The following is a 25,069-nucleotide window of genomic DNA, read 5'->3' as shown; positions in this document are numbered from 1 at the left end:
AAACGCGATGGGTAAGTCACCATCACTCATGTGAAGACTGGGCTAGGGAATTTTTATTGTAATGGTAGGCCTTCTTGCCTACTATCAGTCACAGTCAAGTTGGGAATTTTCATTATAATGGCAGGCACTCTCTCCACCTGCCTTTTTACATCCTCAGTGGTTTTCCCAACTGAAATCAACATAAGTCATTACAATGTCAGTAGAAAAGTCTCAATTAGGAGCGATGCTATCATATGAAATACTCAGTCAAATGAAAAACCACTCTTTTTCCTGACTTTTAATGAATACTATTATGCTGTCGATCTAATAGTCCAAAGTTCCAGAGCTGGAATGAGCAGGCCGCAGACAGTCGTTGGTGTGCACACTGCTCATTTCAGTCGGCACCTCAGACTAAGGATCGAATAGGTGGAATGCTATGATGACCCGTATGTTATGTACCAGTAATATCGGAAAATATATGAACCAGAGGAATGGCATGCTAAAGAAGAAAGTTATATAACTCTCAGCTATTTCTCACCAATATTCAGGCAGGCTTTTATACTCGGTACGCAGCAGTAATCCCATCTATCGGGGATGAGTGGCTGCAGAAGAGACAAAGATCATCGTGCAAACAATGGTTAATGTAATGTTATTGTAGATCAGTTTTATGAGCTTTTCTTATTGTACACCTTCACATTTAGTTTTCTTCCTACTCTTATCGTAGTCAGTATGGTTAAACTGAATAAAACATAAATGATTGGAAATTGTTCTCTCTATAATTTTTTGTTATGTAGTACTTTTCGATAGTACCAATATCATAGGTATTTAAAAATTAAATTTTAGGTGCCTTCCCCATAACTACCATTTCATCCTGGGTGAATAAAATATTGTTTATAGCCTAGACAGTATTCTTATTCTCTGGCTCTACATATTGATTTTCATTACATTCTGTTTACCCATTTTCTCGTGGCTCGACGTTGAAATGGACTCGGCAACAAAAATACACATTCATGAATATCTCTATATCTCTTATCATAACCGGTACGGTAAAAATGTATGGGTTGGCAACCACGGGGCCTCTAGGTGAGTCCTGGCATTGCTTCCACTTGTCAGGCTTCTCACTTTCATCTATCCTATCTGACCTTTCTTGGTCAACTCTTGTTCTTTGCCGACCCCGACGGTATTAGAGCACTCGAGGCCTAGGGAGCCTTTCATTTTTACACCCTTCGTGATCGTCCGATACCTTTGTTTTTTGTAGTGTAGGCTTCCTTCCATTCTTTTCCTGTCTGATTAGTTATATGTAGAGGATGGTTCCCTATTTGTACTTTCTCTTAAGACAATAACCACTACCACTCTTTCAGCCATTTTATCATGATGTGTGTATATACAGACAGAAATGACTGCATCAAAACAGCCCCAGGTACTCTTGACTTCGGAGCATGGTTTGGTGACCACAGGCCCTTAGCCAAGGCCTGGCATTGCTTCCACTTGTGCCAGGCCTCACGTACATCTATCCTATCCGATCTCCCTTGGTCAACTCGTGGTGTTCTCTGGCCCCAACTGTATTAGGAGTTGAGGCCTAGGGAGTCTAATTTTTACGCCCTTCATGGCCCTCATCTTCCTTTGGCCGAGATTATTTTTTGAAGTGTCTGATGCCCCTTCCATTTTTTCCTTCTGATTAGTGGTAATGGAGAACGGTTGCTTAGTTGTACTTTCTCTTAAATCAGTCTCCATCACTACATCAAAATAAGACTTGTACATAGGATGTGATAGCTGAGTTACCTCTCACTAAGGCAATAATGCTATAAGTTCTGGCCAATGCAAGGGGTAACTTGCATGCTACATTGATGCTATCAATGTCACTGTTAGGGATTCATTTTTTTTTGCAGCTAGATCTCTGAAAATTGAGTGCATTGGTCAGAATATAACCATGAGCACTCTTATTTCAAGCAGAAACGCTCTAAGTCTGGCCGCCTTCAATTTTCACTACATTTCCTTGTGTGTTGAATGAGGTAATGTGATGGAAACTTGCAAAATTAGAAGAGTTTCAAGAGAGAACTAGTGATGCAGATTTATATTACATTGAAAAATTAGATTACAATCACAAGAGCTTGTGAGGTGAATTTCGGAAACCTTGGGTGTGGACTAGATCTGATCTTGCTCGTCTCCTTCCATCTTTTCCATCTGAGCCTTCCTAGGTTGATCAGCCCTCTTCCAATCCTGATGGTCTTCTTCCCGTCATTGAATGTAATAGTCTCATTTCCTCTATCTTTATTTGGAGGATTGCTGAGTGTTTCTATGCATGCCCTAGCTTCAGAATGTTATGTGACTGATGTTTGCTCTCTGATCTTTGCAGCCGAGTGGTGCGCAAAGCAATTGCACGAGTGTACATTGTTATGCACCAGAAACAAAAGGAGAACTTGAGGAAATTTTTCAAGGTTAGTATTCTATCAGTGACCTTTATCAAAAGTTCTCATTTTATCTTTCCTTTCATACTGTATATCTTATGATTCTCTTTTAATTTACACAAAAAATCTAAACTGCAATGTATATGTGTACAAGCTGGAATTGGAGTTTCTAATTAGAAATTTAACATAAAGCTTAAACCTCCTGATATTTGTTTACAGTGTTTCAGAAAATAAAGAAACCATTGGCAGCTTATCTTTCAAAATGCTAAAGAGTGTTTAGCTAATATATCATGTGCATCAGAGAAAATGAAACTGTCAAAACACTGGGCGATTGCCTAGCAAGTTCATAAAGTGTATCTAAATGGATGACTAAAGATGTTTGATGTATTTTTTATTTTACATTAGGAGAAATTTACTTATGGTAAACTATAATGCTCTTCCTCAAAGAAACATTAGTTTACAGTGGTTCTTTTCCCCCATTGAGGGACTTCTGAAACAACTGTTAGAACAGTGCAAAGTCATGCAATCTTTGATGTTATGGGTTTTATTCACAATAGCAAGTGGATGATATGTATATTGACAGAAAGAGTGAGGTGTGGTTCAGTATAGAGAGAATAATCATAGTGTCCACATTCTGAAAGTCAGGGAAACACAGAAAATCTGGAAAGTCAGGGAAGCTTCCCCAATGATGGATTTGAGCGGATATTTTTATGCTCTATTCTGTAACCTAGGCCATTTTAGCATTTCTTTTTCAGGTATTTTTTCACAAGAAGTGTGTAACAATTTACAATTTTTATTATGCCCTAGTGTCATTTCTTTCAACCATTTTTATTTCAGTTCTAGGATGCTTTCGTAAAACTCATGACAGTGTTTAATAAGCAGTGTACATTTAATAAACTTTGGTTAGACAATAAAGTGTCTCCCGAACTGAGTGGTTGGTTGGACAAATTGGTAAATGATGCAACTTCAGCATATTGTAAAGTGTGTTGTAAATCATTCACATACCTGCCAACTTACACGGTTTAAGTAAAATTCTTTCAAGAATAAAATTGCTGTGTCCACCTATTCAATACAATTATTGTATTGAATATTGAGTTATTCTTGAAAGAATTTTACTTATTGTATCTTCAGTACGGAATAAAATGAGAATAGTTACTTGTAATTTCACGGTTTATCCGTAGAATTTACGGAAATTGCAGCATTTTACGGATGGACGGTGTAATTTTACGACTTTGTGGACAGAAATTTGAAACGTTAACATTCGATAATTGCTCCACTTCTGTACAATCGATTGTTTGCGTGAGTCAAAGCACGCTTGGTCTTGGTCGAAGGCAAGTCCACGATAGTTGTGAAATCACGGCCAGCTACATAGATATACGCTTCTCTCTTGGCTAGAATGACGTATCAAGTCAGTCGTGAGGTAGGCTCTACTCCTTGCTCTGCTGTTCTCGAGTGCGCGGTTTGTTGTGTGCGTAGAACGAGTGGTATATTTAGCGCATTTCAATTCTAATTAACCTAGACGTTGATTCGAAAAGTAGTGATAGGTTTTGTGAAATGAAGCGGAGCAATTGTCAAATTGCATCTTCTTCTAAGAAAACAGCACTGTTACAGAAATATCGAGACGGTTACACAAAGGAATGGCCGTGCTCATGTGTTGGTGAAAACCACGTGTTCTGCAGTGTGTGTTCGTGTGATTTCTCTGTGGCTCACGGTGGACGAGATGATTGCGGAAGACACATAGAATCCAAGAAACATCACGCATACGGTGAATCAAAATTATGAAACCAGTCTGTTTCATCGTTCTTCGTTAAAAAGTAATGAAACTGCGGTGACAAATGCCAAATTATTCTTCACATAATTTCCTTTGGAGCATAATATTCCGTTATCATTTTCAGACCACACTGGAAATTTGTTTAGATCAATGTTCCCCGACTCTTAAGATATCTAAGAAATATGGTTGTGCAAGAACTAAAACCTCTGCTTTGCTTCTATTCACGGCATGAGGCAAAAAAGGAAATAAGTGAACTTTTGCAAATAACGCCTTTTTCTTTGGCTACTGATGGTAGTACAGATTCAAATGCAGTTAAACTTTATCTTATAGTTGTATCTTTCTTTAATGCTCAGAGAAGCCAAATATCAAATAAAGGTGTTGCCAAATTTGTGAAGGACAGGCATTCTTCTGTTTATGTCCCGGGTTGTTCATGTCATCTCATACACATCTGTGCACAAAAAGCAGCAGCCCAATTGCCAGTCAATGTAGATAACTTATTGGTTCAGTTATATTACTATCTTGATAAGAGTTCTAAAAGGCAAAACACGTTGAAAGTTTATCAGGCTGTTTGTGGCACAGAGGGTCACAAAATTTTGAAATAAGTTAATACCCGTTGGCTCTCGCTTCTTCAGTGTATTGATAGAGTTCTTGAGCAGTGGGAAGCTTTGACACTTAAGTTTTGTAGTGAGACTCACCATAAAAATGAGACCACCAAGCAGTTTGAAACTGTGGAATCTTTCATACAAGACCCGCACGCAAAACTGTTTTGCTACTTTCTTCAGAGTTTACTTTCTGTTTTTAACTCTGTGAATATATTTCTGCAACAAGATGCTCCAGCCATACATTTTCTTAGGAGGAAACTTACTGGTCTTTTAATTGACCTATTGGTCAGATTTGTTCAGTCATGTTCTCTTCAGTCAGAATCTACATCCCTTTTGAGTGTTGAATTCAAGAGGAGGAAATACCAGAAAGCCAATGAGGACTTGGTAATTGGAGCAAAAGCTAGGGCATACTTGAAAGATAATGACTGTGATGAAGAGATGTTTTATAATTCTGTCGGAGTTTTATATGGCAGCTTGCAGTTACATTACCAGGAAATTTGCCCTTAATGATGAATTTCTTCATGCCGAAGTTGTAGACATCTCTCGCAAAATGAAGGTTTCCTATTCATCTCTTGAATATTTTGTTCGAAGATTCCCAACTTTGGTCAATGAAAGTGAACATGACAAACTTGAAGAGGAATTTGCAGTTTACCAGTGTGATACTTTCCCTGAATACATTGTACATGGACCTAACATTGATGTGAATTGGGGCAACATTGCAAAGCTTAAAAATGAAAGTGGACAAATTAAGTATAAAACCTTAAGTAATGTATTTGCAGTACTAAGTGTACCTCATAGTAACTCTCCCACAGAAAGAGTTTTCAGTGTTGTTAGGAAAAATCAGACAGAATTCAGGCCTACGTTAAGTACATCTACACTAGATTCGCTTATGGTTCTGAAGACGAAAATGTCATCTCAGGGGGAAGTATGTTTCAAGAAACATTAAATTATAAAGAAGAAAGTGAGGGAAGAATTACATTCGTTCAACGCATGTGTATGCTTTTTCCCATGTGCATATTCTTTGTTCATGAGGTTGGCGTCGTGTTCATTTAGTGGTTTAAGACTGTGTACTTTGACATGTTTTAATGAAGTGTTTGACTGCCTGGAGTATTTATGTTATAATTTTACGTGACGTTAAGTGATCCAGGTTCATTTTGATTTTCAGTACATATCGAGACATTTGTTCTCGGGACATTTTCATACGCTACATTAATAGTGTACATTATCATGAATAAATCCAATAAGAAACGGTACTTCCAGACATTCAAAAAATCATTCTGTCGATTTTTCGTGTATACTGAAATCAAGAAAGGGAGGAAAATTTGCCTTTTGCATGGTATATGGGTGTGATAGTAGTATTGCACATGGTGGAAGAAACGATTTAAGTGATGATGAGTTAGGTATTGGCATTAAGACTTCATAGTGAATGATCTTCAGGATACAGATAAATCCATTTTCATCAGTGAGAAACTACTTTTTTACTGCCTGTGACTACATCAACAGGTTTCCACAGCTGCACAGTTTTCTTCCGTTCGTTTTTTCTTGAAAAAGTTTCCAGTCATGTTATGCAAAGAAGAGAATGAAACTACAGATGAGGTGATGAATGAGCTTCAGAGGCAGTTCACAGCTCTTCAGGTATATGACACTTCCGCTACAAATCAAGATGCTGCAAGTGATTGGGCACCAATATCAAGAATTCTTAAGTATAACCAAATTTCTAGAGTAATGCTCTCTATTCTCACCATACCCCATAGCAATGCAGAATGTGAACGTGTTTTGAGCCTTGTGAAGAAAAATAGAACAGAGTTTAGATCGTGCATGTTCAATAAATCTCTGGAGTCTATTTCTATTTTGAAGACCAGGGAGTTCTGGTTCCTGTTATGACAAAACATTTTCCCAAGACCTTTTGCAGGAAGCTAAAAAGGTCACAACTATGACTAGCGTGTGATTTGCAGTGTGTATTATATGATTTCTTGCCTGTGTTATGTTAAACAAGTTTTATTGTATAAAGCCTTTTTCAGTTAGCGCATATCTGCTTAATTTATCAAGGAAGTCCTGTCATGTATGCTCCAAACTAATATTCACCATGCCTGCTGTTTAACGTGGATTTCTTCTTGATATGTTCATCTACAAATCATTGGCTTATGATGTAAGTAGATATGGTCCCATTGAAGTATCCTATTTAAAGCATGAATTATTGTATTTTGTAACTCAGAAGTATTATTTTTGTCAAATCGGGGTATGTAAAAGGTTTCAAACAAATTTATTAAAAACCACCATTCCAATACTTTACAATCTTTTAAGTTTAAGATACAAATATTACATAGATGTTAAAATGGGCCATGTTTTGCTTAAGCTTTGTAAGCATCTTCAGCAACACGTAATCTAAAGCTAAGTCAGTGCCCTGAACTGTGGGTTCCTCATTAAAGTATAATACATGCTTTAATACAAGATAAAACAGTCACTAGTCTGTGGAGAAAGTGATGCTTAAATGTAACTAAAATTAAGTAATAAACTTGTCTTTAGTATTATATGTACATGGAATGAATACTAGTGTTTGTCTAAAAAGTACAAGTTGGTTATTTATAGAACGAGACACAGTCGTCATGATCTGACATACAATTGGATTTTACAAATTATTTTATATTAATAAAGCATGGATTAATTAAAATATTAAAAATTAATCTTCGAACGTTGTTGAATGAGAATCAGGTACGTAGAATTACAACCAAGGGGTTGCGTGATAAGGTCAAAAGGCGCTTGAAGCATCAGTATAGAAGTGTTGTCACCTAGAATAATCTTCGTAATAGATTGCAGTCGAGCCAGCTTGTTAGCTGCAGTCGCTTAAGTGCGGCCAGTATCCAGTATTCGGGAGATAGTAGGTTCGAACCCCACTGTCGGCAGCCCTGAAAATGGTTTTCCGTGGTTTCCCATTTTCACACCAGGCAAATGCTGGGGCTGTACCTTAATTATGGCCACGGCCGCTTCCTTCCCACTCCTAGCCCTTCCCTATCCCATCGTCGCCATAAGACCTATCTGTGTCGGTGCGACGTAAAGCCACAAGCAAAAAAAAAAAAAAATTGTAGTCGTGAGCTGTCTAGCGTAGATTCAACGAATAGCATGTTCAATAAAGCCTTAGATGTGGGAGATTTCGCAATGTGGCGCGTGTTGAAAACTCAAATGTGTAGGAAAAATAAATGTAAGTTTTGGAACAGAGAACATTCTATTAATGAGTGGAAGTCTAACAACGCTTACCCCTAGTGTTGACAGAGAGGTGACTAGCCTTGTTGGTTGTTTGAGACGATCTGGCAGTTATTCTGCTGCTACGTGTATTGTAGGGGTGTGTCTGTGAAGGCGGAGACTGAGTCAGGAAAGGGGACATTAGGAGTAGGCGAAGGGGGTGTGGCGTGAATCGGCGACTTGGGAGTGGCTACTATTGCAGTGGGGAAATTGGTGACGTGTTTATAATGAAATATTTTGATGAAATTATTTGTATTCATGTTTAAGGCTGTGAGTAATTTAGGGATTTGTTCAATTAATGGGCTATTTGTGTCGAGAACATCGTTTAGATTATTATTAATGTTATAATACTGATCTAGAAAAGTGTAAGCGTTTTAGAACTCGTCATCAGTTTACTCTTGTTGACGTGTTTTAAAATATGAAGGTCTCGTTCAATCGTGGTAAAGTTATGGCCGGTATCCTTCATATGATTGCTCATAGCGGAATATTTTCTATGTTTTGAAGCAATTTCCCTACTGCAATAGTAGCTGTTCGCAACACCACCAGGAAGATTTCCTTTTACGTTGAGATGATGTTCAAAATATTCCATCCACCTCTCCATTGATTCCCTGGGTTCTATTATGAGTTCACCTGAATTACTTAAAACACTGCTCATTTCCTTTTTCCCTCCCTTCCTAATTTTCTTTATTACTGTCCAGAAAGGTTTCCCTGCTGCCTGACCTAGAATTTCCAGCCTATTACCAAAATCTTCCCACGACTTCTTTTTGGATTCAACAACTATTTGTTTTGCTCTGTTTCATCTACGTACAAATCCCTGTCTGCCTCAGCCCTTGTTTGGAGCCATTTCTGATAAGCCTTCTTTTTCCGTTTACAAGCTGCTGTCACTTCATCATTCCACCAAGATGTTTGCCTTTTCCCATCTTAAAACACAGTTGTTCCTAGGCATTCCCTTGCTGTTTCTACTGCAGCATCCCTGTATGCCACCCATTCACTTTCTATGTCCTGAACCTGCTTACTGTCTACTGTTCGAAACTTGTCACTAATCATATCCATACTTCTAATTTCCTCGTCCTGGAGATTTTCTACCCTTATTCGTTTGCAGACAGATTTCACTTTCTCTACCCTAGGCCTAGAGATACTTAGTTCACTACAGATCAGATAGTGGTCTGTATCATCAAAAAATCCCCGGAAAACTCATACATTCCTAACAGATTTCCTGAATTCGAAGTCTGTATAGTCTCTTATGGATCTACCATGTGTAGTGGTGAGTAGCTTTATGCTTGGGTCGGGCTGAGTGGCTCAGACGGTTAAGGCGCTGGCCTTCTGACCCCAACGTGGCAGGTTCGATCCTGGCTCAGTCCGGTGGTATTTGAAGATGCTCAAATACGTCAGCCTCGTGTCGGTAGATTTACTGGCACGTAAAAGAACAACACCTGCGGGACTAATTCCGGCACCTCGGCGTCTCCAAAGACCGAAAAAGTAGTTAGTGGGACGTAAAGCAAATAACATTATTATTATTATTATTATTATTATTATTATTATTATTATTATTATTATCTTTATGCTTGAGGAATGTATTCGTAACTGCTAAACCCATAGTGGCAGAAGTCGAGCAAACGCTTCCCATTCCCATTAGCTTCCATATCGTCGGTGTTCTGGCAGAAGTTACTAAGTCCAAAAACATAGTTTTGAGATAAATGGGTTTTAAGAAATCAGTTATATATGATCCCATATTACTGCGAGGCTATCACACCTTTTGGGCTAGTTCTTTTTGCAGTGCCTCCTACTATGTTTCATGTACGTGGTCAAGTATTCATTTAATACTTTATCATTACCCATTCTCAAAAAATGGTCCTAAATGGACGTAGTAACTTCTGCATGGCGAGGGATTAAAAATGTCACGCAGTTTGCATCCGGCAAAACTAAGTCCCATATCTTGGACTTGGTTATTTTTGTCAGGTCTTATTTTGGTAAATTTCTGTTCATACTGAGGTGTTTTTATGGTGTGGGGAGGTACAAGAGAATTCAATGTTTACAATAATCTATTTGAGTCATAATCTCTATTTTGCTATTTAGTACTACATGTTAACATTATACTCATGCTAACATCAAATTTCAGGACTTTTACTCCACTTCATAATGTTGAACAACCAGAAAGTTCTTGAATTTTATGAAAGAGGTAAATAACCCATTCGTGAAGATGTTGCCACTGAAAAAGATTAAACATTATTGTCATCATCATCATCGCTGTCACTTTCGATGCTAGGGCCCGGATTGCGATCCTTGACTGCTAATGAGTGAGGTAGTGAATGATACTATGCATGAAATTCTTCAGGGATCACTCGTTCGTTGCATAGTCCAATCAAGTCTTTGTATTTCTGTTGAGATATTGGTAGATTTGATTTGTATGCCTTTTTCAAAGAAGGAAGCTCTCCTTTTTTGTGTCAGCCTAGAACTTTCAGTTCTGCGTATCCTCCCGAATAGTGTAGCTGTATTTCACTATTTCAGGGGTGCACTTTTCAAAGCGGAAGCATTTCACCTTTAACCAATTAATTCGCCTGACTTCAGTATCTTTGGTCTTATTACGGAGAAGACTTTTAGAAAGAGCATTCAGATCTATAAAATCACTGAACTTCAAGTGTCTAACTTTGTAAGAAGTAGTTTTTCTCTTCCTTGACAAACAAGCTAGCTTGAAAATATTCAATCATTCATAGTGTAGACAGATGCAAACTTTTTCTGATGTTCAATCGTGCCGTGTATACTGTCGCATTCCATCATGGAGTGGCCAGACTCGAGAAATTTCTGCTCAATGTCGGAGAAGAGAGATACTTCTTTAACCATTTCGGGTAAACTAGTCAGGAATAAATAAAGACAAGTCCCTATTTCTACACTCCTGCGCCTTCCACTCATTTCATGCCACGTGTAGCAGAACGCATTATTCGGGGGTGCACCTTCATAAATTGTAAAATTGTAAGCACATAGCTTGCGGCTGTAGTACATGGGTGACACATCACTGCTTGGAATCTGCAGAACACATTGGAGGTCGAATGTAGTTGTAATAAAAGATGCTTGCCTTATTGCTCTCTGCTTGTCGGTTTCCTTACTGCTGTTGGCATTCTTTTCTCTTTCCTTGTGCTCATTACATTCTGGTTCTAGCTTTGCTCTTTCCTCGCCAGATGATGTCTGATACCTGATACATAGGTTGCACTGGTCTTTCCTTGGTCTGAAGAAAGAATAATTGTACTTCTTACAAAAAATTCTTTTGTAAGATGTCTTGCTTGCTGGTACCTCGTTCCTTTCTTTGCACCACTCTTCATAGAGGGAAAACATATTTGATATGAAAAGTGAACTATCCAAGTATTTTCTTGTCGATGACTTTCTCGTATAATGTGACTCTGTTAGTGGGAAACCTTCAATGTGATCCCTGATTACCTAATTTGTCGTACACTGAGCTTATTGGCTGGAGAATGTTGTCCTCGCATATCACACCCAGAAAACACACCCGAATCTGAAACTTCTTCGTAAGCTTTGTTTAATGGCCCACTACTTCCACATTATTTTTAATGAAAAACTTCTTTGCATTTTTTCTTTCTCTTCCAGAATCCGTCCTTGATCTGCGTCGCTGAGGTGCAAAAGCTTTACTGTGTTTCAGTAGATAGTCCTCCTGTCGTTTGTAGTCTTCCAGTTTCCAATATTCATCACAAATGTTCTCTCTATCATCCTGAGAAAAGATACTGCTGCACTTAAAAGAGCACTTACACTGGACTGGTTTTGGCTTCTTGCATTATATTCTCCCCTTACGGTTGTGTATCCTTTTCCTGAACTTCTTAGTTACACTTCGCTTCCATTTGGTAGGATCGGTTGTATGCCATCTGCTACTTTTTTCAGTACTTTCTTCAACGTCTGGAAGAAAACGATTGATTAGAGAGAAATATTTGGTGTTGCAGTTAATATAGGATACATGAGTTTGAATTTACCTGTAACCTTCATAGCTTCAGTGGAAGGAGTGGAAGGAACTTCTATTAAGGACGATTGCAGACTGCTTTCGTTATCAGGTACAGAAACATCTGCACTTGGTGGTGTCCAGTCTGGGTCATTGTCAGCGTCATCCTTTTGTTCGTGTTCAAAGTAATCATCATTCTGTACAAGCAAATTGGCTGTTGGATTTATGCTTATGGCTCTTACTGTAAATATCTTAGTAAAATTAGGTAAAAATGGAAACATACTTCACAACTTTGGAACTCCGTTGTGTCTTTCTGGCCTCTGTCGGTACTGGAGCTTCTACCTTGAAACACGTCATCAGCACTACTCCGTGTCTGTGTTTCATCCAAAAGAACCTAAAATTAGTTGTAGGTGTTTAGTATTCATCAACACAATGTTAGCTTTACAGTAAACATCTGATCATAGCGTCAATGACAGAACAGATTCCAAAAATGTAGTTGAAGGTTGCAATGTTCTCTGTGGCCTGATAAACTTTCTTGTTAAAAAGAAGAATCACATACCCTTATCTCAAAACTTATTGAACTGTCTAACTCTGTGAGGTACTTATTCACTTCATCCGGATCAGAATTATTATTAGTAATTCCATTGTCGGTATTGTTCACTGTCTGCACATCCTGTAATTGTACGCATAATAGAAATCAAATTAGATGCTAAGCATACGGTACATTAATGTGACTACATTATTTTGTTTAAAAATAACGACTGAATAACCGTGCATACAGATTATTTCTTAGAATGCATGAAAACACAATAGTTACACTTTTCTTACCCTTGGAATATGATGGAGAACATTTTCATGAATTTCACTTGGAAAAACATTTTGAAGGCTTGTGTAGAATTTTTCCACTGCAGGTGTTTCATTTTGAAATCCTTCATGCCCCGAAATAGTTGATGCTGAAAATTGGCATGAAGTCTGTAATTATAAAATTTTACACTGATATCAGCTATCCTTCTGCAGTAAAATATATACAAAACATTTAAAATAATGAGTTTCTAACTTACCGTTATATTCATTGTGTCATTTCCTGTGTCAGTTGTTACGGGCGTAATAGCTATGTTAGACATGTGTTCTACACAATGATGTACCATCAGATGACTTCTGCTTTCAAATGTCAAATTGCATATTCTGCAGAACATCATCTTTGTAGACACTGCCTTACAGAGTACTTGACAATCTCTGACAATCCGTCCCGTTACATGGGAAAGAAAGTAACAAAGGCACAATGCATGAAAGTAGCGCGGGGTAATGCAATGTGGTAAACCCACCTAAGCGACAATGCATGAATTTATGTTGGTATAAGATAACACAATTAAACGAGTAAACGTACAATAAAGGAAGTTTGAGAACGAGGGAAAAAATAATAATATGAGGTTCACATTATTCACCAGAATGACAAGAATATAAACACGCATAGGTGATTAAGTCCACTTAGTCACTTTTGCCTGGACGTCAATCTTCCAAAATGGACTTAAGATAGGAAGGTAGGGTACCGGTGCCCCAAAATGGTTCATTTTATCAAAATAACTACCACGCCATCGTGTAGAACGTGTTTTCTTTACCCCAGTAGTGCATTTAACTCAAATTCGTAAAAAATGGACTTAGTCACTTCTGCCTGAACGCCGACGATATCTTCCCCATATTTACCAATCACCCTTTCGTATCCTTCAGTTCTATTTCCAAATCTTGCATTGAAATGGCCCATTAGCACTATCCTCTCCTTGCTGTTGACCCTGACCATGATGTCACTCAATGCTTCATAAAACTTGTCAACTTCATCCTCATCTGCACCCTCACATGGTGAATTCACCAAGACAATTCTCGTCCTAATTCCTCCAACCGACAAATCTACCCACATCATTCGCTCATTTATGTGCCTAACAGAAACTATGTTGAGTGCAATGGTATTCCTGATAAACAGCCCTACCCTATACTCTGCCCTTCCCTTTCTAACACCCATCAAGTACACTTTATAATCTCCATTCTCTTCCTGGTTATCACCCCGTACCCGAATATCACTTACTCCTAGCACATCCAGATGCATCCTCTTTGCGGACTAGCCAGTTCTACTTTCTTCCATAAGCCCAGTTAATATTGATAGCTCCCCATCGAATTCCATTTCGTTCGCCAAGTTGTTTCCGAGGATTCCCTCACCTGTCAAATGGGAGTGGGACTCCGTTACTCCCATAGGGCTATTCTATTTTTCAAACGTGAAACTGGTAGATGTAAACGAGATGCAAAAAACCAGTTCGAAAACATGGACGCGGTGCTGCACTAATAACTTGTTCCGCGTAAAAGTTTTTCTGATGGCATACCTATTCAACGAAATCGTCATTTACAAATAAATTGACGAAAGACATAATTTCGTTGCTATTTTCAATGTCAACATTTGATCCTACCTGGCCAGTGAACTTCATTGCAGGTGGGCAGGTGCTTAAAACGTTCTCGGTGTGCTCAATAAAAATTCTGCGAAGCAGGATGCTATCCTACTTACACATAGTCCAAGTGAGGATCTCTAACGGATTATGGACAACCGGTGGATTGTATAGTCCTAGCTGCGACTCGGAATATGTCCGAGATTCCCATTCCATAGCAACTGGTATCCCGACTCTCAGGACCACTTACTAGGCCACTCAGCTGTTGCCCATGGTTCACGAACTAGGACGTGACTACAGTAACCCACACCATGAACTATTTTACATGAAATGTTACTGTACGAAGACTGGTCGCTGAGCCTTTCGAGAATCTGCCTAATTTTGAATAGCCTATCAGGATTCCTCTCATAATGACTGCTGTCGTTAAATTGCAAGAATGACTGTTTTCAAACTGGTTTTTTGCATCTCGTTTACATCTACCAGTTTCACGTTTGAAAAATAGAATAGCCCTATTTAGTGAATGGACGCGGTGCTGCACTAATAACTTGTTCCGCGTAAAAGTTTTTCTGATGGCATACCTATTCAACGAAATCGTCATTTACAAATAAATTGACGAAAGACATAATTTCATTGCTATTTTCAATGTCAACATTTTATCCTACCTGGCCAGTGAACTTCATTGCAGGTGGGCAATAAGACGGATGCGTATCAGTTATTTGAATGTGCTGAATTTCACTTTGCCCAAAGTCTGGTATATCATTGGAATTGCTTTCGCTATCACTGAAATTAGGGATGAGTTCATCACCAGAATCATCGTTCAGTAGTATGTCTTCAATTTCCTCACTTCGTATACTGTGTTTGTAACTCGTTATCGCGACACAATAACTCACTTCAATACACACCCTCAAAAGAATACGACTGGCTTAGGTCTGCGTTTACTCAAATGTAATGCACAATTTCAGAGGTGCCAACTATTACGGATTGTCCGTAATAATTACGGATTTCACCTCACGATTACGGAATTACGGTCAATGGGGAAATTATTACGGAAAAGCAGACATCACGAAAAAATAATTTTGAACGGTAAAAATAAAAGGAAAAATTTTCAGTCCTTTCGAGCCTTTCTCCTAAATCGTCCTCGTTTCAATGCTTGTGAGTTGGCAACGATACTTATTCGATCGTGACTTCCTTTGCTACCCACAAGCGCTGTAAAATTCATTGTGAATGAAGGAGCTCAGGCGCTGCCCTTCTCCACTATAAATCCTTCAGTAATGCCGTATTTGCTGTGTTAAGTGTACCTGGAAAGAAGTAAGGCCTACATTAAGCATATCAGCACTGGAATCGCTTATGGTTCAGAGGACGAAAATACCATCACAGTGGGAAGGATGCTTAAAGAAAAACTACGCTGAAAAGCAGCTGCTGCGTGAGAAACAAGCTATCACAGAACTGACAGGTTGTGTGCACATGTTATTGTGTAATATGGTATACTTTCGAATAGATTGCTAGAGGGAAGGACAAAGGGGGTGTCATTATCGACAAGGAAAGAGCATGCTTTGGACTCGACTCGAAATTCTTCTCGGGGGCGGAGGGCGATTACTGATAATCCACTTCAAAGGTTGGCACCTCTGCAATTTCTTGAAGCATTCTTTGGGAACTACGGCTGTTAAAAGCCAGACCTTCATTTTGTAAGTATATTTCATGCTTGTTCTCTACATTTATCACATCAGGATTTACCTAAACAGCTGTTATTAGCATAAGAGAAACCACATTGTTTAGGTTAGATATGCTATCAAGTGCCTGGATACTACTAGAAGTTCCACAGTGGAAAGAATAAAAAAAAATTAAAAACCAGGAAAGCTTTCCGCATTTATGGATATCTACAGGTCTGGCGGTAATGAGTTTTACTATCATAATGTTTAATTTCGTACATTTGTTGTATCCGTTTTTTTATTAACGCATGTTATGTTTTGTTTGGGTTCTCCGAAAATCGTGAAAATAATTAATGGGGACATAAAATCAATATTATTTGTTGGTACATTGTCGAGTAAAACAATTGTTATGATTGGATTGGTTTTATTACATTTTAAACCTGCTTCTCCCCAAAAATGATATATATTGGCCTGAGTTACGAGATATTAAACGATTACTTTGTTAATGATCTCGCCTGCTACATTAATAGCAACAACCATGAATATCGCTTGGCTAAAGTAAGCTCGTTTCCTCATCCCGAGGTGGTGCAGCTCTTTTTAGGCATGACCCATTGGAGGGGAGCTGTATGCACCATTTTTACTACATATCAACCTTCCTGTCATTCTTAAATTTCGGGCAGTACAATACCGGGAATCAAACTCAGGCCCCCGAGAACGACAGCTAATTGTGCTAACCATTGCGCTGGTGGACATTCTTAACTACAAAAAAAAGACATAACATGACTGATGCATGCTTGCATTGCGTGGATCTGACACATGATCAGTGCTGCAGTAAACCTGTGCTACGGAGGTGTGGCGAATTACGTTGGGGGGGTCATGTATGAGAGTTTTTTCATTTTCTTTGTCTCAAAAAGCCAGGGGGCTGGGTATAATACGCTAGGGGGTCGAACACACGAGTAAGTACAGTAAATCTCTCTCTCATGTCAGACTAATACACACAAAGGAAGTGTACAATTTGGTATTGTTGACAATACAAAGTTGGTTATAACGACCCCAAAGGGACTGCCAAGCAAGGACGTTGTAGCCGATAATTGCACAAACTGGTTTTTGTTGTTGTTGCTAAAATGTCATATTTATGTATGTTTTAGGATACAAACTTTGATGGTTAATTAATGGAATAAAGTTAAAATTTTAAAAAATGTAAGTGAAATAAGAATTGTAAAGTGGCTCTGCAAGAAATTTCATTGGCTTTCGCTTGATGAATAGATCCACTGATCGGCAAATTATTTGTTCTTTGCTGTTTAAACCATCTAAGTAAAGATTCTTTAATGTCTTTGTGCTCGGATGTTCTGGCTCGCTTGATTTTTAAAGATTTTCCTGAACAGGCTTATTTTCTGTTTGTCCTTCTAAATTATAGAAGGCGTTTTGTGTGTGATACATCCTATTCCTTCGCAATGCTGAAGTTTGTTTCCTCGTTTTCTAATATTTTCTTCGGTATTAAACACTTTCCTTTTCTTTTGCAGCACCTTCACAGCGATGCTTGCTTTGACTGTTTATCAGACAGAGTGATTTGAAATCTATATAAATAAAAATGAATCGCTAAATGTGTTGCTAAGCGCAAAACTCGGGAACGGCTGGACCAATTCGGCTAATTCTTTTTTTCAAATATTCGCCGAAGTCCGAGTAAGATTTTTACGAAGAGAAAAGTTGGAAAAAATGCCAGGAAAAACGTAAAAGCCTTATTTCTCTTTTTCCACTCAAACTGTTCGTCTCTCTTTCCTTCTCCCATGTTTCCGCTTAGCACTGTCCTCCTCTAATCCAGCGCGTTTGCCAAATGTCCGTAAATCTGAATGTTATCGGTTAAAATGGGTGAATATCGGATTATGTACAAAATTTCAAGCCGCATTTGATGCCGTTAACATAAAACGGTTTACGAAATAATTGGGTGTGAAAATGTTAAAATAATGGAATATTACCTCAAATGCAAAATCTTAATTGCATAGAACTTATCACATAACTCCTATTATATATTCACTATATTTGTAATTTTGTCACTGCTGGTAGAGGAACATTTCAGCTCGACGTAGATAAGTTTGTTTTTAAATTTAAATGATAAGAAAATGCACTATTTGTGTTTCTTTTCAGTCATGTTCTGAGATTTTTATGTGCAGGCACGAAAAAGTCAGTCGCTGGCAAACTTCTTTGCTACTGAATTTGCATGGGTGGTCAAAGCAAGGATATGGAAGTTATTTTTAAAACAAACCCCAAGTTCTTATCTCGTTTAGTTCTCAGTTTGTGACAGGAAAAACCTCTCCTTGGGTTTTAGTTTCGCGCATGACTTGGCTGGCTGTCTGCCTCGACTGCCGGTACGGATCTCCCAAACATACGCTCTCCAGACAGTCGCATGCAGTGTCGTGTTTTGTTATAGTTGGAGACCTTTGTCTACCCTGATTGTTTTTAAATCTTCACTTCTCAACAAACAAGTTCATTGATTTCTTTGGTTGATTGGTTTATTTTGTGTGTGCTTCCATATACAGTATACTCATTTCAAGACTCATGCCGCCTATAAGACGCGGGCAGAGCAACTTCGGTCGAAGAACTCGAAATGCTACAAGCCAAGCTAATTTTCAGTCTAATCGGACTGCACAACAACGTGTAGAGCGAAAGGATTCGGATATCACAAGTCCGTGCAGCGCGTCGTTCAGCTAATCTTGCAAGTTTGAATCGAGCTGCTTTCAGTTACGATGTGTCAATTGACTACAGTGCCTATCAATGCGTTGCTATTGGATCTATGAACTCAGCTTGCCAATATTGTAAGGCATGGAAATACAAAAATGAAGCCGCTGGATTGTGTTGCGCAAATGGCAAAGCGAAATTAGTGCCATTGATTCCACCACCAGATCCATTGTACTCATTGGCTTCTTCTGCAAGTTGCTTTACGTCGCACCGACAAAGACAGGTCTTATGGCGACGATGGGACAGGAAAGGACTAGGAGTGGGTAGGAAGCGGCTGTGGCCTTAATTAGGTACAGCCTCAGCATTTGCCTGGTGTGAAAATGGGAAACCACGGAAAACCAACTTCAGGGCTGCCGACAGTGGAGTTCGAACCCACTATCTCCCGAATACTGGATACTGGCCGCAATTAAGCGACTGCAGCTATCGAGCTCGGTGTCATTGGTTTCAGGAACAGATTCCATACATTTCCTTAAAAAATCCATAACAACTGCTTTCAAATTACTTCATTTGGAGCAACAAATGTACTTCGGGACAATTTCATGCCAACTATCAAGGTAACATATAACATGCAGCTTTATCCCACATTGCTTTGTTTACTTTATTTTATATTTTTTGTGACAAGAATAATAAATCTGTTCTTAATTTACAGATACAAGGTCAAATACATCACAGAGCAGGTTCACTGTTGTCTGTGTTAGATGGCGACTACAAATTTTTGCAAATTTATTTCATGGGCAATTCAGTACAGGAAATTGATCTGCGTTGTACTCATAACAGTTCGGTGAAGAGGTCTATTGTAGAACAATTACAAACTTTTTTCATCAACACAATCAGTTGATTACATTGTTCAGAACTGACCTGGATCTCATGCCATCTGATAGGCCTAATCACGAAATTGTAATCAGAACAATCCATCGAAATTTTTTAACTCGCTGGATTTGCCTTACATTCTTCAATTAAAGGTCTGATCAGTGGTCATAATGTTGCAAAATACGAATATCAACCAACCGCGTCTTTGTAATGGCACACGGCTAGCGGTGAAAACATGATCGTGATCGAAGCAACCATTTTAACGGGGAAGTATAAAGGAGAAGACGTTTTGATACCACACATCCTTATAATTCCGACTGACATACCATTTGAATATAAACGACTGCAGTTTCCAGTGCAGCTCGCTTTTACTATGACCATAAATAAATCTCAGGGGCAGTCATTGAGTGTTTACGGCATTCATCTTGAAACCCGTTTTTCGCATGGCCAATTGTATGTTGCATGTTCCCGTGTTTGAAAACCATCAATTTGTTTGTTTACGCGCCAGGTAATCAAACAAAAAATATTGTGCATCTTTATAGTGTTGATTGGAATCAGTGTTTTCTATGATAGTTATTTCCTACGAAGAAAGAGGAGTAAGTTTTGCCATATTATCTTCACGCCGTCAACTTATCGAATTATTTGATTTGCAACGGGGGATAATCATGGCTCTGTGAGGGATTTGAAGACCTGCTGATGAACAGTTCTCATCTGTGTTACAGTCTATCAGGGTTATTTCTGGGTAGTGATATGCTTTGACCTATTTCAGCATTTCCGTATTCACAATCAAGATATTAATATTGCAGGTAATGAAAACATGTTTTTCCAGTAGTTTGATATTAACTTTTGGTAGCAGAAGAAAATTAACTCATTCGATGTTGATAATGTAATCATTTGCATTATTCTGATTTTTGACAGAACGACGTCTGTCGGGTCAGCTAGTCTACAATAATAAGCATTACATTGTTGTCAGCAGACCCCAGAAAGATGACAGAATAAATCAACATTGGACGTAATAGCCAATACATTTCTCCTAAAATGTGATCAAAATAATGGGCTGTTACATACGATGTGTCGTAATAAGTGACGTCATGCTAAGCGATTTAAAAAACTGTATTCACATAGGATTTAGACGCGGCTGTTAAATTTTGCCGTTATATCTAGTACCTCGTTAAAAGCCCCGCACTAAACGGTTTTGACTGTATTTCCTTTGCTATTTACATTTTACCATTTACAAGTTTCATAGAACAGCATCAAAATATAAGTAAACAACAGTTGGCTGGTTTCATGAATTTGTATACATAGTTGCAAGTCTTATTTAGTTCATTGTCTTGCTTTCTTCACATTTTGAGGTAATCTGTTGTAGTGTTTAAAACTATAAAATTACAGTACCTATTGCTGTTACTACAATGTTTTATTTTTCAGAAGGCTAGACGCCAGTATGTTAACGATGCGAGTACTAGAACATTGCCTGGCTCGTACATTTAAAAACATTTGACATGGCCTGCCATATACATTAATTTTACAAAAGTCGACAAATTACATTACATTTTGGTAATTCAGTTACACGAGAACTCCCATTTGAAGCATCTACACTTTGCTTAGCACTGATTTTCTTAGGAATTTTATTCCACTCAAAAGATGTGAAAACTGTGTAGGAGTTGGTGCATGCAAATGTGAGGTGGCAATGCAAAAAGGGTGGTGTTCGTGCTTGGATCTTTCTGTCATGGTGTGATTCATTCATTCATTTATTTAGCTTCCATAGACTGTACAATTACATATTTTGAAATATGCCAACAGTATAGGAGTTGTCAAGTAATTTCTTAATACTGACAATAATATATGCACAACAGTGAACAGTTTGGAAACGAAGAAAAACAGAAACACCACATACCTCAATGTTAGGACAGCACATGTTAATTTTTTAAAATAATATTAATAACCAGTATTTACAAGACAAAATAAAAATATATTGGTGTGGTGTTAATAATGTGAACATGGTCAATGTGACATTAACATATTTTTAAGGCTATATACTAGATTACAAGTTAATTAGTAGCATTATTACCAGCACTTCATCATGTATTCTTCTGTACTGTAGAAGCAGCTACTCAGCAGGAGATTTATTAAAGCTGTGGTAAATGAACTGACGTGACTAATATCTTTAATCGTATTTGGAAGCTTATTATACAATCTGATTCCAACAGTCTACATGTCTCAAGGCAATGGTTTTACTCTTGTGCTCGATAAAAATATTATTTCTTGTTCGCGCCTGGTAATTGTGATTGTCAAAATTCTTTTTGAAGTGATCAATATTTTTTTTCGCGTGTAGAATGCATTGCATGATGTATATACTTGGTACTGGGAGTATCCTTAGTCTCTTAAATAATGGTCTGCAATGATCTAACCTGTTACGCCTCAATATAATTCTGATAGCTCGTTTCTGTATTCGAAAAATAACATCAAGATTTAATTTGTAGCAGCCCCAGAGACCAATAGCATAAGTGATGACTGAATGGAAATACCCAAAATATGCTATTCTAACATATTCTTCACTACAACTATTAGACAAAATCCTTAAGGCAAAACAAACAACTCAGAGACTTCCCAATTTTTTTAATATGACAATCCCATCTTAATTTTTCATCTATATGGACACCTAAAAATTTTGTGGTCAACGTATTTTCAATTGCATTTGCATTTAATATAAGGTTGTGGTTTTTTTTTTTTTTTTTTTTTGCAGTTTTGTCATGGTAGTTAGATGTCTTGAATTCCATGTATTGGGTCTTTTTAAAGTTCAATGTTAATTTGTTTTTCCTGAACCGTGATTCTAACCTAGACAGGACTATAGTTGCTGTAGTTTCTATAGATGTAGGGTCAGGATTATTAATAATTATGTTTGTATCAGCATACAGAACTGCTGTTTCTACTTGATTATTGTGAGGAAGATCATTCACATAGATCAAGAAAAGAACAGGCCCCAAAATACTACCCTGCGGAATACCTGAGTCTATGCTTTTTACCTGAGAGTGATATGTCTCATTATGCCCTTTACTGTTACAATGTGTAATTTCAACAAACTGGGATCGTTTATTCAGGTATGATCTAAACCAGTCATTAATTCAAGGAATTTCATGGGTAGATGAGTGGTGAAGAATTTAGTATATTAAGGGATGTTTAGGGTGTTGTATGCCGCACATTTAGAAATGGCCAAGATAAATGTGTAAATGATGGTAATACATGGTCGATGTACCTCAGATTGCAGTAATGTAACATGCGTTCTGTCCTTATATATTTTGTAGGATCGCACTTGTGTCCATGTAAACGATGTCGCAGTAATCAAAATGAGGCAATATAAGTGTTTTGACCATTTAAAAAAAAAACCTTTGGAAAAGAATTATTTTAGCCAATTTAGTGAGTGATGAAGAGAAGAAATACCAAGTTTTATTATGTTTGAAACATGAACCGTCCAGGATAGGTTTTAATCCAGGGTAATGCCACTGTGGATGTAAGTGGTGTTCTACTGCCACAAATGAAAATTCGGGGAAGATCCACTTGGTTAACTTCTAATGGAAGCTTGGGATAGCCCAGAAGTATTCCTTGAGATTTACCAGGGTTAATTTTAAGACCGCACAATGAAGACCATGACGCTTTGGAAAGGAGGTCTTCTACAGCTAAGTGACGGTCACCCAGAGCTCCATGTATATGCATAAGGATGGTGTTTGTAATATTTAAATTGTTGCTAGGGTTGTCTTCGGAGGAAAAGGTTGGAAATCCTATGAATTAATTTTTGTTTGACATTTTTATCATTTAAGAACACTTTTTCCAGGCAAAGAAAAGGTTTTTTCCCCAGTTAGAACAGTTTTTTTTTTTCTAAGCACCCGTGGACCTAAGACTAACATTGCATATCTCTGTGGTCACTTCTTGGCTTTACGTACTGCATTTCATTGTTTTATGATTGACAGGAAATCAAACAAAAGTCTGTAATGTTTTATGGTGATTTCTTGGTCCATTCTTGCACTGCTTGCATGATAAATCTGTAGAACAACCTGGATGAATACGTTTCACTATACATGTTTAACAGTACTATCATTTAATGTAGGATGCAGTCACAACAGTCGTGGCACGACACAAGCTTACACTTGCTGCTGTTTGGTGACTGTATTTTCTGCCTCCTCCCCCCCACCCCCCCTGGTGATTTGGTGGCCGCTATGGTAGATTTTATCATCCAGAGCAGAAACTTGTGTAATTGTGCCGTTATAGTTCCTTTATAAATAATTCTACATGTTTTCTTCAATTTTCAGGGTAAGAAGTACAAGCCTCTTGACTTGAGGCCGAAGAAGACTCGTGCTATCCGTCGAGCACTTACGAAGCATGAATGCCGCATTAAAACGAGTAAAGAGATTCGGAAGAGGCGTAACTTCCCTCCAAGAAAGTTCGCTGTTAAGGCTTAATGCTGGATTCCAATTACACCTGTAACATTGTATCTCAAATAAAACAAAACAAAAATTGAGCCTTATAATGCCTCTTTTTTTAAATGTTATCTACCCTTGTATGCTATGCAGGTGAGCAAACTATTACAGATTGTCCATAATTATTACAGATTTCCCCTCACAGTTATGGCATTTGGTTAAACAAAAAGACATACGTTTGAGCATTTACTGCTCAACCCTCCTAGTTTCAGTGCTTGAGTTGGTAGCTATAATTATTTGATCGTAATTTTCTTGTGCTACCTGTGAGAGTTGTGAAATCGCAGCCAACATACACTGCGCTCCTAGCTATGGTGACAGTTCAAGTATGTTGTGCTGGAATTAGTGTATGAAGGAGCTCTTCTCCAGTGTACGTGGTGAAAGTGGGTGGCACGGAAGTGCATTTCAATTCTTAATATTCTAGTTGTTAGGGACATACATACATTATCATTATAGACTGTTATGCCTTTCAGCGTTCAGTCTGCTAGCCTCTGTGAATTTACTTAAAGTCGCCACAATCCTCGATTTGCAACTAGTGTTGTGGCTTTATTTAGTTCTATACCTCTTATCTTTAAATCGTTAGAATCTGAGTAACCATCGCCGTCTTGGTTTACCTCTACTTCTCTTACCCTCCATAAGAGTCCATTATTCTCCTAGGTAACCTATCCTCCATTCGCGTCATATGACCTCACCACCGAAGCTGGTTTATGCGTACAGCTTCATCCATCGAGTTCATTCCTAAATTAGCCTTTATCTCCTCGGTCTGAGTACCCTCCTGCCATTGTTCCCACCTGTTTGTACCAGCAATCATTCTTGCTACTTTCATGTTGGTTACTTCTAACTTATGAATAAGATATCCTTAGTCTGCCCAGCTTTTTCTCCCGTAAAGCAAAGTTGGTCTGAAAACACAGATGTAAAGATAGTTTCGTCTGGGAGCTGCCTTCCTTCTTACAGAATACTGTTGATCGCAACTGGGAGCTCACTGCATTAGCTTTACGACACCTTGATTCAATCTTGCTTACCATCCTGG

General features: G+C 38.2%; 1 protein-coding gene across 2 annotated transcripts in view; it reads left to right on the top strand.

Moving 5' to 3' along the window:
- Window positions 1-24,092, top strand: part of RpL35 (Ribosomal protein L35) — a 32,143-nt gene extending 8,051 nt beyond the window's left edge. For both annotated transcript variants that reach the window (XM_067145379.2, XM_067145380.1), the window contains exons 3-4: window positions 2,336-2,417; window positions 23,875-24,092. In XM_067145379.2, the coding sequence (XP_067001480.1) occupies window positions 2,336-2,417; window positions 23,875-24,024 (232 nt within the window). In that variant the 3' untranslated portion in view covers window positions 24,025-24,092. The remainder of the gene's footprint in view (window positions 1-2,335; window positions 2,418-23,874) is intronic.
- The last annotated feature ends 977 nt before the right edge of the window (window positions 24,093-25,069 follow it).

This window comes from Anabrus simplex, chromosome 4, assembly GCF_040414725.1.
Source record: "Anabrus simplex isolate iqAnaSimp1 chromosome 4, ASM4041472v1, whole genome shotgun sequence".
NCBI lineage: Eukaryota > Metazoa > Arthropoda > Insecta > Orthoptera > Tettigoniidae > Anabrus > Anabrus simplex.
This window is presented reverse-complemented; position numbering and strand designations above follow the sequence as displayed.